This window comes from Oreochromis aureus, linkage group 15 (assembly GCF_013358895.1).
Source record: "Oreochromis aureus strain Israel breed Guangdong linkage group 15, ZZ_aureus, whole genome shotgun sequence".
Taxonomy (NCBI): domain Eukaryota; kingdom Metazoa; phylum Chordata; class Actinopteri; order Cichliformes; family Cichlidae; genus Oreochromis; species Oreochromis aureus.
The window spans coordinates 38,012,901-38,030,410 of NC_052956.1; the positions used below are offsets into that span (position 1 = coordinate 38,012,901).

General features: G+C 39.4%; 1 protein-coding gene across 1 annotated transcript; it reads right to left on the reverse strand.

Moving 5' to 3' along the window:
- Positions 1 to 5,380: 5,380 nt before the first annotated feature.
- On the reverse strand, positions 5,381 to 14,673 carry vtg3 (vitellogenin 3, phosvitinless). Its single transcript, XM_031756179.1, has 28 exons — positions 14,591 to 14,673; positions 14,138 to 14,158; positions 13,872 to 14,023; positions 13,158 to 13,409; positions 12,913 to 13,074; positions 12,668 to 12,816; positions 12,434 to 12,584; positions 12,126 to 12,283; positions 11,213 to 11,378; positions 10,991 to 11,116; positions 10,500 to 10,718; positions 9,984 to 10,201; positions 9,756 to 9,850; positions 9,536 to 9,660; positions 9,340 to 9,441; positions 9,122 to 9,241; positions 8,838 to 9,027; positions 8,651 to 8,738; positions 8,351 to 8,536; positions 8,126 to 8,216; positions 7,866 to 8,034; positions 7,579 to 7,688; positions 7,413 to 7,487; positions 6,993 to 7,193; positions 6,370 to 6,515; positions 6,070 to 6,208; positions 5,864 to 5,956; positions 5,381 to 5,674 (listed from the first exon to the last, which is right to left on the reverse strand). The coding sequence occupies exons 1-27, from the start codon at positions 14,634 to 14,636 to the stop codon at positions 5,870 to 5,872; spliced, it is 3,744 nt and encodes a 1,247-aa protein (XP_031612039.1). The 5' UTR covers positions 14,637 to 14,673; the 3' UTR covers positions 5,381 to 5,674; positions 5,864 to 5,869.
- Positions 14,674 to 17,510: the final 2,837 nt, after the last annotated feature.

Sequence of the window (17,510 nt, forward strand, 5' to 3'; positions counted from 1 at the left end):
AGATTTCTATAAGATGCTTTTAAAGGTTTACAAGATTTGGAATTCAGATGCCAGCTGAGTGTTTGCTTCGCTTTCATCAGTGGAAAATTCTAGCGTTCAGGCATCATCATCATCCCCACAAGTGGATAACATCCACTTTCTGCTGCTTGTGTTATGCCCTCCACCATTCATTATCTCTTACTGGCCTAGTTTAAATTAAATAAGGATTATTTTGAATCATGCAATGCTCCAGTAGACTCAAAGAATGAAAATATGAAGCTAGAAATGAACATAATAGGTCCCTTTGAGTGTTCATTAACTAATAGTATGCATTAGCTTTGTTAAGTTGTTAACAAATACACCACATAACAACTATGTCTGCTTACAACAGCATTAAAGTTTGCTATACCAATTTATTAAGAACTAGTACAGTAGAAGTAAGCTCTTTGTGGCTGCTCCTTTATTCACAAGGGGTCGCAACAACAGGCAGTTTGATTTGGCAGAGCTTGCGGACACAATCCCAAATGCGGGATGTTATGAAACGTTTCAATATGGTAAATATAGGAAATCAAAGTCTGAAACTTGTCCTGTTCAGTATCACAGAGGTCGGACGTCTATACCAGCTCTTAAAAGGTTCAGAAACACTGCACTTGCTGCAGCTCTCACAACTCCAAGGAAACCACAGTGGTCACTAAACTGACACTGAGAAACAAACCTAATTATACCCGTAACAGTAAACTTCTTGCATTAATTAACTACAAACAAAACGGCAGCTCTATCAGAACAACTCTCTTTGAACGTAAAGCACAATGTAGACTTTGTTCAGTATACAGTATATATGAGATAAAATGAATAAACAAACATACTTTTATATCTTTTACCTTTTTTTGCTCTTTTACGCACAAATAGAAGCTACAAAAATAAAATCTCTCTGAAAACCTCTCTGCATGTACTTACTAGTTAGTATTAATCTCTATCTATATTAATCCTGTCTTTCTTCTCTCACCCCAACCGGTCACAGCAGATGGCCCCGCCCCCTCCCTGAGCCTGGTTCTGTCGGAGGTTTCTTCCTGTTAAAAGAGAGTTTTTCCTTCCCACTGTCACCAAAGTGCTTGCTCATAGGGGGTCATATGATTGCTAGGGTTTTCTGTTTTCCTTGTATTATTGTAGGGTCTTTACCTTTCAATATAAAGCACTCTTTTCGCCGTATAAATAAAATTGAATTGATTCGAATAAAAATATACTGATACAGCATACAAATACTGATACTGACTGTTGTGTGATCTCAAATTGAAAAATCTATCGTAAAACTATACCTTTGTAGTCATTAAAATGACAGTACATCCTTTATTAGCATTAAGAAGACTCCTAACTTGGTGACCTGCAGTCATTCAGTGGAAATAGAAACTCTGTGCTTCTTACAAACATTGAGCACCAAACAGCCTTCAGCGTGGAAATCTCACTTTCATCGGCTGACTTCAGTTTCTGTTTATAGAAAAGTCCCTTAGAGCCTTCAACCAGTGCTGCTATTCAAAGTCATAGCAATAACACAGCATGACAGTGCACCACTTATTATGATATGATCATAACATGTGCAGTTATTCTGATCTTTCTGGGATAATACTAATGTTTTCAGTGGGGCACTGTGCTCTGCGGGGGTTTTTGGGGAGAAGCTACAAATTTGCTTTTAAATCATCCCCTGAAAACATGGCACAGCTACTCAAGTGCAGAGCAACAACAGTTTCCTAATAATGTTGGAGAGCGTGGCAACAAGCTCATCTGGTAAGATTGTGATTTTTAAAATTATTTATATTATTTATCTTTTTTTTAAAATGTGAGATCCACAGAAGAATAACCGCGGGTGTTATGTCAGGTTCTAAGCCCTCTGGAGGTGTCAAGAAGTGACAAGGTGTGCCCACTTGATAATGTCAGTGATATAACCAGTCGCTCACCCACTCGCTTTATGTAAGCCTTGCTTTTGTGTATCTTAAATTAGAAGGGCATTTCATGTGCTCATGCGGAGCTCTTCAAAAACCAATCCACTTTATGTTCTCCTCCAAATTACCTGATCAATCATTCGCTAATTCTCTTCTTCACTTGAGACTAAACTGGCTCCTCTTGCTAATAAGAAATCTGTATCAGCTACGGTGTCACACATATCACAGCGCTCTCCTCTCAGCTGTGCTCAGGTTAGTAAGGAAATTTGCAAATCTCCTGAAAATAAGCCATAATTATCTGCTTGTTACAACTTTAGATGCAAGCGGTTGGCACAGTTTGATTTCAGCATGCAAAGAGTTAACGGTCAAATGTAAAAACAAAAAAAATGTTATTTCTGTTTTTAGGAATGTTTAAATGTTTCCTCTATTTAAAATCCGGAGCTGCTGGAGCACTTTAATGTGCCAACACGTTATGTTTATCTATCCTCAAAATGTCAACATCCACTGCATAGCCTTCTCTGTGAGCTAAACAAATACTGGTGCCAGGATGTCAGCACTGTGCCAGGCATATTTTTATATTTAGTAAACACTGTCCTCTAGTGCTCACACTCAAGCACACACCACATGTTCATGTAACCTGTTGTTGTGCTGGAAACATGATTTCGTTTTCTTCTTTTAAAACACCGTGAAGAGGCTTTCTAAAATCTGTCCAACCCAAATAATTCATATTCTATTTAATTTATTTAATCTATTTGATAAGAGGTTGCCTCTCAGATTTTATAACAAAAGCTGCATTGACCTCTTGTGCCTGCAGCAATCCTCCACATTATGCATAAAAGAGCAAAAAAACAGCAAAAATGTCTGTGGCCATGGTTTTATTATCAGCTACCCTCAGATGGCTTTTAGTCGGGCTGGTATAGTCTGTGTAATGAGGCATGCCACAATTACAGAGTGAGTGGCAGTAAAAAGGAGGTGATGGCCAATCCCTCCTCCTCCAAATGACCAGATCAGTCATTCGCTCCTAGCTGATCTGGTGAAGTCATGTCAGCACAAGGTTAGGTTGTTCTGATCCCCTAAATAACAGGAGGTGACGTGGATCTTGACAAAGGGACAACAAATTTGCAATCATCTTGTCAACCAACTCTTGAAAGCCTGCAGGATATTAGAGATGTAAATAGGACATAATGGTGGCATTATGATTGTGTTCATTCTGCTCTGCTTTTGATGGCAGTGTCTTTTCTCTGCAATTCAGCACCATCTGGCTAAATTAGTGTAAGCGGGAGAACTGGAGCCAGGAGTAGTTAGGACAACCAGTCCTTTGTTAGGAGGCAATCATGATTTTTGGCTACTTACACATCCCATTTGTCAAAACTCAGATTCAAAATTTGGGACGGATCAGACGGTTTCATCTATTCACAGAGCCATATCTCCATATCCACACACTTATAAAAAATGTACAAAAATATGTTAATATTAAATAGTGGAGCCATCTAAATATTTGTTTTTCCAAAACGGCACCGAGTGTTCTACGTGACTGGGGAGGTGAACTTTAAGGGCATTCACGGTGCTGTTGTGTACTGACATGTGCAAACACTCCTCTTGGGTCAGTTTACCAAACAAACAGAGCAGATCATACAGACCTTGCAAATATCTTTCTCTTCCAGCAGAAAGTCCCAAAATTTGCATTTATAATCCGGTTTACTGACTCCAAAAACTCGCCCATAGCATTTAGTGCTATGAAAAACAGGGTGCAGTCACAGCCAGCTTTGATTTCTATCTAATCAAATATCTAATCAGCCAATCATATGGCAGCAGCTCAGCGTATTTAGGCATGTAGACATGGTCAAGACAACCTGCTGAAGTGCAAACCGAGCATCCGAATGAGAAAGAAAGGTGCCTTAAGTTACTTTCAGCATGGCATGGTGGTTGGTGCCACATGGGCTGGTCTGAGTATTTCAGAAACTCCTGATCTACTGGGATTTTCCCACACAACCATCTCTAAGGTTTACAGAGAAGAGTTTCAAAATGAAAAAATGTTCAGTGAGCAGCAATTTAGGATGGCCAGACAGCTTTGAGCTGATAGGACGGCAACAGTCACTCAACTAACAACTTGTTCCAACCAAGGTATGCAGAAGAGCATCTCTGAATTCACAACATATGAAGCAGCTGGGGTTCAGCAGCAGAAGACCACACTGGGTGCCACTCCTGTAGGCTAAGAAACGGAAGCTGCTTCATGTCCCAAAGCTCATATCAACTCAGTCTGGCTTCTTTAAATGCCCTCTAATGTCACCAGATATCAATCCAATAGAACACCTTTAGGATGTGGTGTTCATCATGGATGTAAAGCAGACAGTTTGTGTGCTGAGTGACGTTTCCAGCATCCTGTGAACTCTGTGACAGAAAGAAGTCAAAAGACAGAGTCCAACATGATGTGAACCTTACATACCAGCTAATTTTGTTAGGGTTTCTGCTTTCTTCACATGATCTTCTATTATTCAAAGTCAAAGTAAACTTTATTGTCAACTCTGCTATATACAGTACAGTATATAGAGAGACGAGACGACGAGGCTCCAGTTCCATTCAGTGCAAAAGAACAACAAGAAATATAGGAAGAGTAAGAATAAAAAAGCACACTTTAAGACTGAGGTAAGGGGAGTAAATATACACTTTGAGGTAAAAAGGGTTAATAACAGTCTAAAATTTACAATTTACAATTGAGATTTAAAGTGACCTTGAAGTGGTTTAAAATGACTTTACAGTTTACAGTATGAGTGATTTGAAGTGAAATAGAGTGAAATAAAGTGACCAACATGAGCAGGATTCCAGAGATTAGGATTGCCAATAGAGCAGCATCTGTATTTACAAAGGCAGTGGTATGTGGAGTGGGTTTGTGTGAGTGTGTGTGGTGGGGGGGAGTGGGGGAGCTGGTTGTCAGTTCAGGAGTCTGATGGCTTGCGGGAAAAAGCTGTCTCACAGTCTGGAGGATCGGGCCCCAATGCTGCGATAGCGTCTGCCGGATGGGAGGAGGGAGAAAAGTCCATGTGAGGGGTGCGAGGGGTCAAGCACGATGCAGGAGGCCTTACTGATGCAGTGCTTATTATATAAGAAATAATGATGAGCATAATTTCTTATATAATGCGTTTCAAGTTGCTTTTTCAAACAAAGCCAGAGAGGCTGCACAGCTGCCATCAAATATGGTTAAGACTCTAACTATAAGTTAATTTAAAAGAGAAGATTTCCAGGGATTTCATCAGTACTGCTGATCGCACTCTTACTTAGCCGAAAGCCATCTCAATAAGCGTGGATTATGCCTCCGTTACTGCGATGGCATGTGCGAGATATTTGGTTATATTGCAAATTATATTTAATCAAGAGCCAGAGGAGCTCCAGCTACTGTGTAACTACAGTTTAGCCACTTAAATGTAGAAATAGAATAGAAATAGAAAAAAGATTCGAGACATTGCTGAATGCACAAACATTTATTGTAGCAGAATCAGAAAAAACAAAGTGTAACTCAAGCACAGTGGGCATACTCGTAGGCACGAATTCACACAGTTCAGTTGATGGTGTTCAAATAATAACATGCATTCGAATGAATAAATCAGGACCTTTACAGGTTATTTCCAAACTGGTGACATCTAACAGATTGCTGATACATTTTTCATGCTCCTCAGTTTCATCACTGTGGTGAGCTTTTGGTCGCGCTGTTATCACTGTGAGACGAGGCATCTGGCTCCCATCTGTGCTCTGATGTCCTTCTGCAACAGAAAGCAGATTTTAGAAAGTAAGCAAAAATGGCACAGCTCCTCATTTGTTCTTTTTACTAAAATTAATCAACTGCCACACACACAGAGATCAATGCTAACACACAAGGCTTAACATAAAACGACTCAGCCGATTACAGTGAACCTTCAGTTTTCCTAATCAGACATGTTTCGTGTGCTTACACATTTTTAGGCTTGTCCGTTTCTTTCTGCGTTTTCCTCACGAAAACTGGTAGATGAAAATGGAAGTGGAACAGCCTGACGAAAGACTGTATACTTTTGACGAAACAGAAGAAAGGACACATCAGTGAAAATGATTAGCTACGGTATATCAAGTGTAAGGATCCATATATATATAAATTGTATGTAGTTAATATTTCCTGTAAAACCTTTGGAAGTTTGATGGTTATATCAATGCTGTCGGATGAGGCAGATACAATTGATGCAGAAACCTCCTGGTTGGCATTGCTCTCCCAAGTCTGGTTGAAGCCGGAAAGCAAAGCCATGCCTGGGATGTATCTTTCCATACTGGAATGGATAAAATCCATTAACACAAAAAACATTTCAAGGAAGTTGGTTGAGAAGGTGATAAGAATTTTAAGTCTTCTCTCCTCATGATAACCATTTAACCTCTCACAGCTTTTATTCCTTGGTAGAAGTTGGACACTTAATAGAAACTGGAGGCTCACCTGGAGCAGTAATTCGCCATCTCTTCTGGCACATTGGCCCACTGTACTTTGGCTTCAAGTGTGGGCCTGGAAGCAGAGGACTGTGCAGCAGCAGCCGTCACTGATATTTCATAGGGCTTACATTGAGCTCCCCAACTAATCTTTGCCTAGAACAAACAGTCGGATCAATGTCGAAGCACCACTCCACAAACAAACACATGGCTTCAGCGCTTTCTTTTTAAAATATGACACATTTAAAAAGAAGGAAAAGTATGTTATTAAAAAATAAGGACATCATTATCTACTCCAAGATTTTTATATGTTCGGCAGCTTAAAGGTCTGCTACTTTTTAATGCCAAACTATTGTAATATTACTCTTTAAAACTTTTCCAAGTAGCATGCCATTGCTTGCTAACTACTTTTTTCTCAAAACACACTGATCACTATTGTCTAGAGATCAGAAATATGGGAACATTATGTTGCTAAGGAATATTTCCCCCAGTGATTTGAGGAGGCTGTGGACATGCCAAACCTCAGTTACTGAGACAATGATTGTGACCATGATATGATGTGAAGTCCTTGCAATTTGCACATCAAATTAAACATAAATCACTAAGAAAAACTTGCTTTCATAGCTTTTCTACCTTTAAATTAGCAGGAGACTGTGCAGAGGCGTCGACACACATCTTCCAGTTAGCAGCGTCTCCGACATGGGACACAATCATTTGGGCCTTCAGAGTGTCTCCCTCAGATGGGTTGTACAGGGTTACATCGAAACCCTCAAGGTTCTGGTTACCACTCATGGCAATGGCTTTGATGCTGACCACAGGTTGAGGTGCTGTGGCCTAAGATATGAGACAGAAAACAAGCCTTTACTTACTTCATATTAATCATCTTATATCTTAAATTTATAATAATACCAAAGTGAATGTGAATATATGTAGATGGATGAAATAGAGCTGAGAGTGTTTTTTGCAAAATCAATATATACATATCTGTTACATATATACTATTTTTAGTGCATGTCACATTACTGTACTCTGCATTTGGCCTATTTAACGTACATCCATCATGATTTCTTGGCTGTTACGGGTTTCTCGTTCATTTGATGCGGAATTTGATTGCTCCTGGGATCTTTCCTGTAAACACAACATGGGAACGGGAAAATTTTAAGTGATAAAAGACGAGAAGAGGTGGTGAAGATGTAACATTACAGAAGTCTTCAAATACCTTGGAAATCCTCCTCATAGTCTCATACAGATGGCGGATGGTCATTGGATGACTGGTGGGGTTGCCGTTAACCTCCAAGTGGATTTTCTCCACAGGTTTGGTCGCCTCAGCTAAAAAAGGGCATCAGGTTACATGAGCACAGGATACCTTTATAACCTAACACAGGCTTTCTTGTTGGTTATATGTGTGAAAAAGACATTTACAAGTAGTAATGTGTCTCATGTGAGTGAAGAAGCACGCCATAAAAGCCATGTGTGCATATGGTGCACTGGACTTCTTGTGTATACCTGGGACTACTCTGATGGCCGCCTGGGTGAATCCCAGTATAGAGTAGAGGGGGTATTCATTGTTAAAATACTGCCTCCTGATTTCATAGTCCACACAGACACCCACTCCATAAATGCTGCTCTTGGCACACATATTTGCCTTTCGGTGCCAGTTGTTTGGTGTTGGCTGCTGTTTGAAGGAAAAACAAAGAAGAAGAAGTTGTTGCAAGTCTTCAATAAATTAACGTGTAACAGTAATCTTCCAAAGGTGTTGGCTGTACCTGTTGGGAGTTAGATTCATCAGGTATCATTGGTGTCCTTTTAGGAGATTCTGGATCTCCAATGTTCCTTGAGACTGCGTACACATTGGAGCTGTAAAATGGAAATGTCGGATTTATTCAGTACATTTAGCTTCTTGATGAATCTGTTCAGATTTTAAAGGAGTACACTTAATGATTGTTGGTGATTGATCTAGTAAATGTATTTAGACCTGTAGAGGAACGTACCTGACTGAAATGAGTTCAAACTCTTTTTTACAAGCGGGGATGTCAAGTTCCAATAATTTCTTTCCAACATTGAGCTTGGCAGAAAGCTTAAATGGCAATTCAACTGGAGCTTTGCTCTTCAACTCTGAACCGCACTGGAAAAGTTCTGTGTTGATCCCGTGGAAAATCCAGAAATCTTTTGTGAATCTACAATAAAAAGTGTAATAACAGAATTAGGGTTTGCACCACCAAAACAAATTGTTTCTCACATATACTGATGATAATTGCCAAATACACGGGGTATCTATCCTTTTAAATTACCCCATGACGCCCTCAGATTCCAGTGAAATATCTGCATTCAGGAGGTCTCCGAGACGCTGAGTTTGTGGTGGATTTATTGCAGCTTTGGCTATGGACACACACAAAGAAGCACAAATGTTTAGCCCAAGTACATTTTTCATAATGAACAAACACTGATTGCCATTTGCTATACGGTTTTACTACTCACCGTTCATGGTGATCCCGGTGACTGTTTGATAATATTTGGCAATCTCCACTGGCAAACCCAGGGTGGTAGCTTGCAACAAACGAGCCTCAATACTCAACAAAGGTTTCGTCCAATGCCATGAAAATCCTTTTTGTAATAGCTCAATGGCAGCCCACACAGGAGTTCCTTTAGGTGCAGAAGGACTAACAGCCTACATGCAAAATCACAGGACAGCATCTTGTAAGAGGTATCAGGCATCATGTGTCTTTAATAGATCAGCAGTGTCTCTGCCAATTTATTCTCACCGCTTTGATGTACTCAAGGAGATCCTTCTTGATGTTTACAAAGAAAATCTCTTGTCCAGAGGAGCGTGAATAGGCAGACATGATCGGCTTATCATTTGGCAGCGATTCCCAGTTTTTAAGCTGAAAATGACACAACACAGTGGACACCCACATCAATTATCTCATGGTGTCATAGTACAGTTGGTATTTTCCCTTGAGGTCTTTGATGTAATACTCACGACATTGTAAATGGCCTGAAAGTCGCTGGAGCTAAAGTCGCCTTTAAATCCAGGAATGCTGGGGCCAAACAGCTGCTTGAGTGATTCGGCACGGATACCAAACTGGAATCAAAAGAAAGAAAAGGATTACCATTTGTGTTTGGGAAACGTTATTTGACTTCAATTAAAGTTTTAAGGATATTATATGACACTGTACCTCCATTAGCCTCATAATTCTACCGATGGCAAAATACTTGTTTTTTGACATGATCTCAGTGGGCAAGACGCTTGTTGGACCTCCCAACACATTAATGGAAGCAGATGTCCCCATCAGTAAATCATCTGCATTTGGGAAATAAAAATGGTCATTTTTATATGTCAGTGTAAATTTATTTATTGAAAAAAAGTGGTCTAGTTATTGGTGAACTTGAACCCACCATCAAACATGTCCACTTGCAATGATCTGCTGTTGTAGCTAAGACGTCCAAATTTGGCAGCGAGGCTTTTCACAGCCAGGCTGCAGTAAATTGAGCTTTAGCAGAAAACACAAACACAATTAGATATCATGTAAAATATACCAGCAAAAAAAAAAAAAAATATATATATATACCAGCAAAAGCAACACCAATAAAGATACGGCCCCCTTTTTTCATTGTTATACTCACAGATAGTGATTGTCTGGAGTCTTGGATCTAGCTATATTTTCCAAGTAAGAGTATGCAAAGCTAGCGAGATGGATGTCCTTTTCTCTCTCTAGATGTGCAGTCAATGTGGAGACAAGAGCCGCTGATGGCTTTGTGTTGAACATGACCATGATTGCCAGCATGCTTGTCTCAGGGGCACAGTTCTTTTGCAGGAACACTTTCAGGGCAATCTCTTGGACCTGAAAACATAAACAGTATAATAATCAGCTGTTGGGGAAACCATGGTCAAAGCTCACACATTTGCCAGCTACTGTTACGATAAATGCTATTATGTTCTGGCATAGTTTCTTTCACTGACAGTGAACCCTGAAAGACAACTGAAGACCCTTTCACTTGATTTTACCGGTCTAAGTTAAGAGAATGAAATACATCACTTGACCTACAAAAATATGGCATTTTAAACTTAACTATGAGAAGCAGGGCATGTGCAAGTTATCTGTATATATAAAAAAACTGCATGTCATTTAGTGCTCTTACATTGTGAGGATTTCTGCGAGCTGTCAGTCTCAAAGCCTGCACGGCAGCGCTCTGCACACGGCACGACACGTCTACAGGGTTGGCAGCGACTCCAGGGAGGAAGTTGGCGATGGTTTTAATGCTGCTTGGATGACCTGCATTGCCCAGAGCTCTCAGAGCGATGACCATCTCAGTTTCATTGCGGTTTCTCAGGCCCTCATTGGCAAGGTCAAGCAGTGGCTAGTCAAAACAATAAATACACATTTAGCCTCTTTTCAAAAATGCTTGTTGCTTTATCATTTTACACATGGATGATCTTGACTGTAATCTCAGATCTTTTCTAATTATCATTGTTAATTTGGGGGAAAATAGTACTTGAAGTAGAATAACGCTCAAAATAATTTTTCTAGTTAAATTTGAAATATTACTTGAATAGTTATCGCAAATCCTTAACACTCCATTGCACAGATAATTTCTCATCATATAGCATGCACCTGTTGGTGTGTGATTACCTGAACAACAGATTGTGGACATGGTGAATGATATGCGCAGTGTTTGTACACCAGAGAGCCAAAAGAAAAGACGGCAGTAGGCCACATATGAAGATTGGATTTGATGAATTCCATGTTCATTATTTCCTACGAAAGATAGACGTATCATTTAGGTGATCGTTTTGTCGTTGTTGTTGTTTTTTGTTTGTTACATGGTATCACCATCCAGGTTTGCTAACTCACTTTAGCCTTCTCAACCAGCTCAGCTCTGGGCTGGAGATGATTCATAGCTATCAGAAGGGCTTGCACAGCTTCATTTGCAGACACGTCTTTTGCCTGAAATCTCTTTTTCAGGAATTTGAGGACTCTGTCGTCGTTGATCTCAACAATCATGTCCAGGAAAAAGCGTCTAATAAGTGAAAAAGAAGAGAGCAGAGAGCTAATTATACAAATACTTCAGATAAAGATTATCCTTCAAATAAACAGATGAAGGAAAGGTGTGTAAGAAAATGTTACAAAAATATTTATAAGGTCTTAATTAAAAGCAGGGTTTTAGTCGTTACACTTCTGCCTCGCATAATATTAAATTATTCCTCATTGTTAATGCGCTGCACTAAATCCCTCCTGAACTGAGTCGAAGGATAATCAGCTGAAGTGGATCAGCATCAGACTTCAGAGGTAGCCTCGAAAAATGTTCTTCTTCATAATGAAAAGGTTATCCATAAAAGAGTCTCGCTTTGAGCTTTAAAAAAACATGTTCTCACTGGGTGCAAAGATATTCGCACAAAGTTAACTTATAACTTAATAATGATACTTTTATTGCAGCTTTATTCATAAAGTTTGTCGTAAATCCCATGTTAGAGACTGTATTTACATCACCATCCACCATCCAAACCTCCACATTCAAGTGAGCATACCACCACCCGATGGAGGGTTTATGTCTCAGCTGTCCACTATTAGTATTTCCAATAATATATATTTTAATGTTTCTGTTAACCCACGAGTACAAGCTCTTTTTTTTTTTTTTTTTTTTTTTTTTTTTTTTTGTAGAAATTATTGTTATCCATGAATTTTGGACTCTTACAAAAAAGCAGAAAAAAAGTAGTAACATTATTACTTTTTGTAATCACCTCACCGTACTCTACCAAACACTCACCTGTGTTCATCGTTTCTTGCCAGTTCCACCCACATCTCATCCAAATCTCTGTCCTGAAGCATTCGCAAAAGCTGATAGACCTTTAAGGTGTCCTCAGTTGTTTCCCTGTTAATCTGGTTTTTATGATCCTCAGCCAGCTGTTTGATCATTCTAACAGCCTGCAAACAGGAGCAGTGTACAGATTTATAGGTTAAAAAAAGAGATTTTATCAGTGTTTGTCATTCTTGATTTTAGCTGTTTAACCATGAGGGATTTCACTCATTTTGTTGTATTGTGGTGGAGGTTTTGCTACACCACTTGGTCCTTACCTTTGCTTTGGGTTCTGCAAGGTCCTGCATTACTAGAGGGATATTAGCGTCTGAGTTCACTAATTTGTGCACAAGGTCACCCCTGTTTTGCAGTTGCCCGACGTTGGCAGGTTTACCTCCCTCACTCACACGAATCAGTACCATTTCCTTCCTGCAGGAGAAGTTTTTTTTATTTGTAATGCAGCAGCTGAAGTTAATTAGCAGGTAAAACATGCAGATGCCTTCTTATCTTACTTTGCTTCCATTCTGAAACTACCACGCTTCACATTGAAGGGACTGAAGTGCTGTTGCTCCAGGGCATAAGCACTTTTGACAATGCCGCCCTCTTCTGTTGGTTGGATGGTGTAAAGGTATTGCACAGTAGAAATCACAGATTCTCCTCTCTAAATGGTAGCATATGCAAACAGAAACGGAAATGATTTTGCTGGATTTAATTAAAAATTTCACAATCAGCTGCATTTAGGACGAGACAAACAAACCTGTTTGGAGTCTTTGTCGAGGACAGCAGAGGCCATTCCGTTTTGCATCGCTGCTTTCATTCTGCAGTTATCAATATCCACAACCTGAGTGATGTTCATGTTGTTTGTTTGCTTGTTGATTTCAGTAGCGTAGTTGCTCTGACACATTCCATGGATTCCAGCCTACATGCAAAATAAAACTTGTGTTATTGACATTCTTACTAATGATGAATGTAGACTAAAAAATTCAGAAACTGATGATTTACCTCCTCCAGCTCATAGACAGTTGGTGAGGTCTTGACAGTTGCATGGAAGAAACTCAGTATCCCTCTCACAATGTTGACAGTGGTCTCAGAGACGTCAGGAGCTGCTTGGATTTGTCGAACATGGCCGTTGCTGTGCTCAAACTTGAAAGGTTTGGCGAGCTGGGCAGCCATACGCTGAGTGAGTTTGGGGGATTGATTGAAATCACTTTTCCCTGAGATTCCATTGAGCTCTGCGAAGGTCACATCTGAAACCTTGAAGCCAAACCAGAAAAAAGAAATATTTTTCAGATTTGAGCAACGAAACACATCGAATAACGTGTGACCCCACAAACGTGTGCAGACATTGGCATTTGTCTGTAGTATTGTTAGCTTCCAAGCTCACAGTTTTGCAGTTATAACATTGTGAAGCAGAAACGCAGAAAGATGCTGGAACCTCGCCAGCGTCGCACAGCTGTAGGTGTGCAAACATCACTGAAATTAGAAAGTAGAAACTGTTTTAAAGAAATCATTTTGTGAGGGTGTTGAAGCCTCAGTAATGTCTATTCATTTGACCTCTGAAGAATCTATAGTGATAATTAAATAATGTTAATTCGGTGGATTTCTAAACAAAGTTTCAAATTAACTGTCCAACATTGTGTTGCTGTGTATGCGCATCATTTATAACTTTAAGCAACCAGTGTGTGGGTTTATATTACCGTCTGCTGGGACTCTCACCTGAAGAATGAATGCTTGTGGAGATTCACCAGAGATCTTGATGTTGCACTTTATCCTCGCACCAGACTTGGCTCGGTTGGGTTTGCCGAGTCCAAATTTCACTTCTCCTTCATATGTGTACTCGTAAGTTTTCCTGTGATTCAGGCTGAGATCTGAAAGGTGTTTTGAAAGTTAAATACCATGTAACTTAAAGCATTTGGAAGTGAATATTATTATTATATTTCTTTATGATGGATTCATGGTTAAGATTAAGGAAAAAGACTCACCATAACGAGCAGCTTGGCAAGCTAAAAGCAAGAAAGTCAAACATAGTGTTAACATTATAACACACTGTAAGGTACACTGTGAGTCTACATGAATGCTACAATCAGGCACCTTGTTAGAGTAACAATAATTACTTCCAGTGTTTTTCTAAGATGTTGAAAGACACACATGGCATCTAATAAACACTTAATCTGAAAACTCCAAAAGAATAGTCCATCATCGTTAGCGTAATCAGCTAAGTAAATTGGTATTCTATTCTGTTCTAATTTTATCCAGGTATTAAGTATTCACTTGAATAAACCTGAATCCTGACAATAACAGTACAACAAATGTGTAAAAGACACTTACAAAGGACTTTTTAGACATTCTTACCCAAACTTCTCAAGAAAAGTTAGAAGATTATTAAGTTTGGGGTGCTATCCTTCTACAAGTAAAACTAAGTGAATGATACTTACTGGCCAGAGCCACAAGGCAACAGAAGAAGAAGACAAGACCCCGCATGGTGAGAGAGGAGTGGAGATCAGGTTTAAGAGCTGTCCTTTTATACGCATGAGCTGTCATTACTCATTGATCCTTTGGAGCACATCAGACGTCTGATAAGGCCAAAGAACATAATAAAATAAACACACACTCTCTGAAGTGAGGCCGTGCTGACCCGTGACACTGTCAGAGCGACACAAATCATATGTCAAAGATAATTTAGGGGGCAGAGCAGGTCGTCCGTTAATGGGAAGGTCACTGGTTTGATCCCCGGCTTCTCTGGTCTGCATGTCAAAGTGTCTTTTTACGAGATACCCCAGTGCCCAAAATCAGTCCGTTGGTGTGTCTTTAGAAAAGCATTATATAAAAATAAATGTTATCCTTTTGAATATTTTACCACAGTTGTGAATGTGGGTTACCTACATTAAAAAAAACAGTTGAGTTGGCTTAACAATTATAATATATACTTATAAGTTTTATATCATGGATAAACATTGTGAAAAATGTTAATTTTAAATCATTCAGAAGAAGAAATAAACACATTTTTCAAAGCTCTGCTGCTCAGTGAGATTCGTGTCTCAAGTAAAGGGAAAAAGCTGCCTGCTGCCCGGGGTTGTGCTTTTACTTCTTAAACATCAGTGAAACTCTTGGTTTTCAAATATGTTCATAATACACCAAACACACACACGACGCTCCTCATAACAGATTTAAAGATTCTGCCTCGGCCTAAACGGGTTAACAAACATCCCTGTTCGTATGTGAGAGTGATGACATACAGCAGCAATCAGCTGATGCGTTTACTGCTGTCTGAAATGTGAGGGTTCTGCTCACATTTCACAATGCACGTCTGCCTTGTGGAATCACACGCAGTCTTTATTTCACCTTTAAGATGATATGGAATATCATATTTTTGTCCTGAAGCTTGCAAACTTGTTTTAAATAATTTTTGTTAACTCACTCGAGTGGTAGCCAGTTATGGTTTTAGATTTAGCTGCAATTACAATCATAGATTCAAATGAAATAAAAAATGGCAACATTGTACCAAAATCACCAAAAAGTTATATTCCATTTGTCTTCTGACAGATTTAAAATATCTTCCAGTTTCAGCGTTTAAGACTAAATAGGTGCATAAAAAAATAAGAAAAATAATGAAAGTTCTAGTTAAGGTCACAAACTTCATAAAAGGGATATGGCCACCGTGACATCACCCTGGGGATTTTTTTTTTTTTTTTTGAGCCAGACGAGTAAATATATTTAGAAAGAGAGCTACGTGCTCAGTTATCAGCTACAACTGGCAAGCTTGTTAAGAGTCTAGCAAGTTGGACAGATGCGCATATACCTACACTAAAAAACCAAAATAGATAATAGACCAAAGACTTTTTGTATATGCTACAATTAAACAAATAAAAAGCTGTACTTTATATTATTTTCTCCATTAAAATGATCAAAAGAGCACTAACACAGACACGCCTAGCAGACTGAGATATTAGTATCTACCTGTCAGTCAGAGACATCTTGCCCCAAACTTTATTAGCTTTAAACCTTCAGGGGTTTCGACACAGGCCACAACACTTACTACAGTGCAGCGTTTGAGGAGTTCTCAGGTCTCTTTGCTGTGTTTCCTTATTCCCATAAGCTTTAATAGATCTGCAGAGCTAACGTGAGGAACACTAACAGATATAAGATTTGCTTGCTCCCATTATCTACAGCAAGCCACGAATGGTTCATAATGTTAAAAATAGAGAACATACAAATAATCTGTTTATAAAATCGAAATTGTTGAAGTTAGAAGATTTAGTGACCTTACACACATTATTAATCAAGTTCAAGGCAAAAAAAATAATACATTACCTCTTAAGTTACAAAGTTTATTTGAATTGTGTTCAGGAAGTGGGGACAGTAGAAGGATTATTATTATTATTGTAAGCATCGGTTTGACAAATGTGTCCAACAGTTATGGGCATAAGAATATGGAACTCTCTCCATGATAATCTCAAGAGTTGTACAAATATGCACCGTTTTAAAATGTGTTTTATGCTTAAAACAATAAATCAATATGAAGAACACGAAAGTAATTTGGGCTAAAACGTCTTGATGCATTCTTAATCATCCAGGAAAGTAAATCTCCAAAAGTTGAATCTGTTCATCTGGACGTAGCGTTTTGTGGGAGAAACGTTTCGTCACTCATCCAAGTGACTTCTTCAGTCTCAGCTGACTGCAGGTTTCCCCAAACCTTATAAACAGTATATTTGCATAATGACTGAAACCAGCCCACTGAAGGAACAATGGGCTGTGAGGTCAGTTCCTTAATCATAATTATGCAAATTCCCATGACCATTGATCAACAATCACTGACCAAAACCCACTGATCAAAGAACACTGATCAATGGCCATGAGTCCCATTCACAGAGAGTTGGGGAATGGCTGCAATCACAGCATTGCTATCCTACCCTGGAACACCACCAAGCCATTGGTTCAGATATGTGGATGACACCTGGGTGAAAATCAAATCTCAGGACGTACTACATTTCACGGATCACATTAACTCGGTGGACCGACACATCAAATTCACCAGGGAGGATATGAAAAGTGGCAGGTTAGCCTTCTTAGACTGTGAGATTTCCATCAGTAATGGGGGACATCTAAAAGCTGACGTGTACCGTAAACCTATGCATACGGATCAGTATCTAAGGTTTGACTCTCATCATCCACTGGAGCACAAACTGGGTGTCATCAGGACGCTACAACACAGAGCGAACACCATCCCCACTGACACAGCGGCCAGGGAGGCAGAAGAACAGCACATCAAGAAGGCCCTGAGTAAATGTGGTTATCCCAGCTGGACTTTTGTCAAAGCTGGGAAGGCACCTAAAGAAAGCTCCAGCCGATCCAGGA

What these genes read in the sequence shown, in the direction of transcription:
- vtg3 (XM_031756179.1), bottom strand. Translation starts at nt 14,636, where the DNA reads ATGCGGGGTCTTGTCTTCTTCTTCTGTTGCCTTGTGGCTCTGGCCA. An exon ending in CACCGGGATCACCATGAACG is followed by an intron (nt 8,739 to 8,837) that starts GTGAGTAGTAAA and finishes GTGTGTCCATAG; the next exon opens with CCAAAGCTGCAATAAATCCA. An exon ending in CTATGAGGAGGATTTCCAAG is followed by an intron (nt 7,488 to 7,578) that starts GTATTTGAAGAC and finishes TTGTGTTTACAG; the next exon opens with GAAAGATCCCAGGAGCAATC.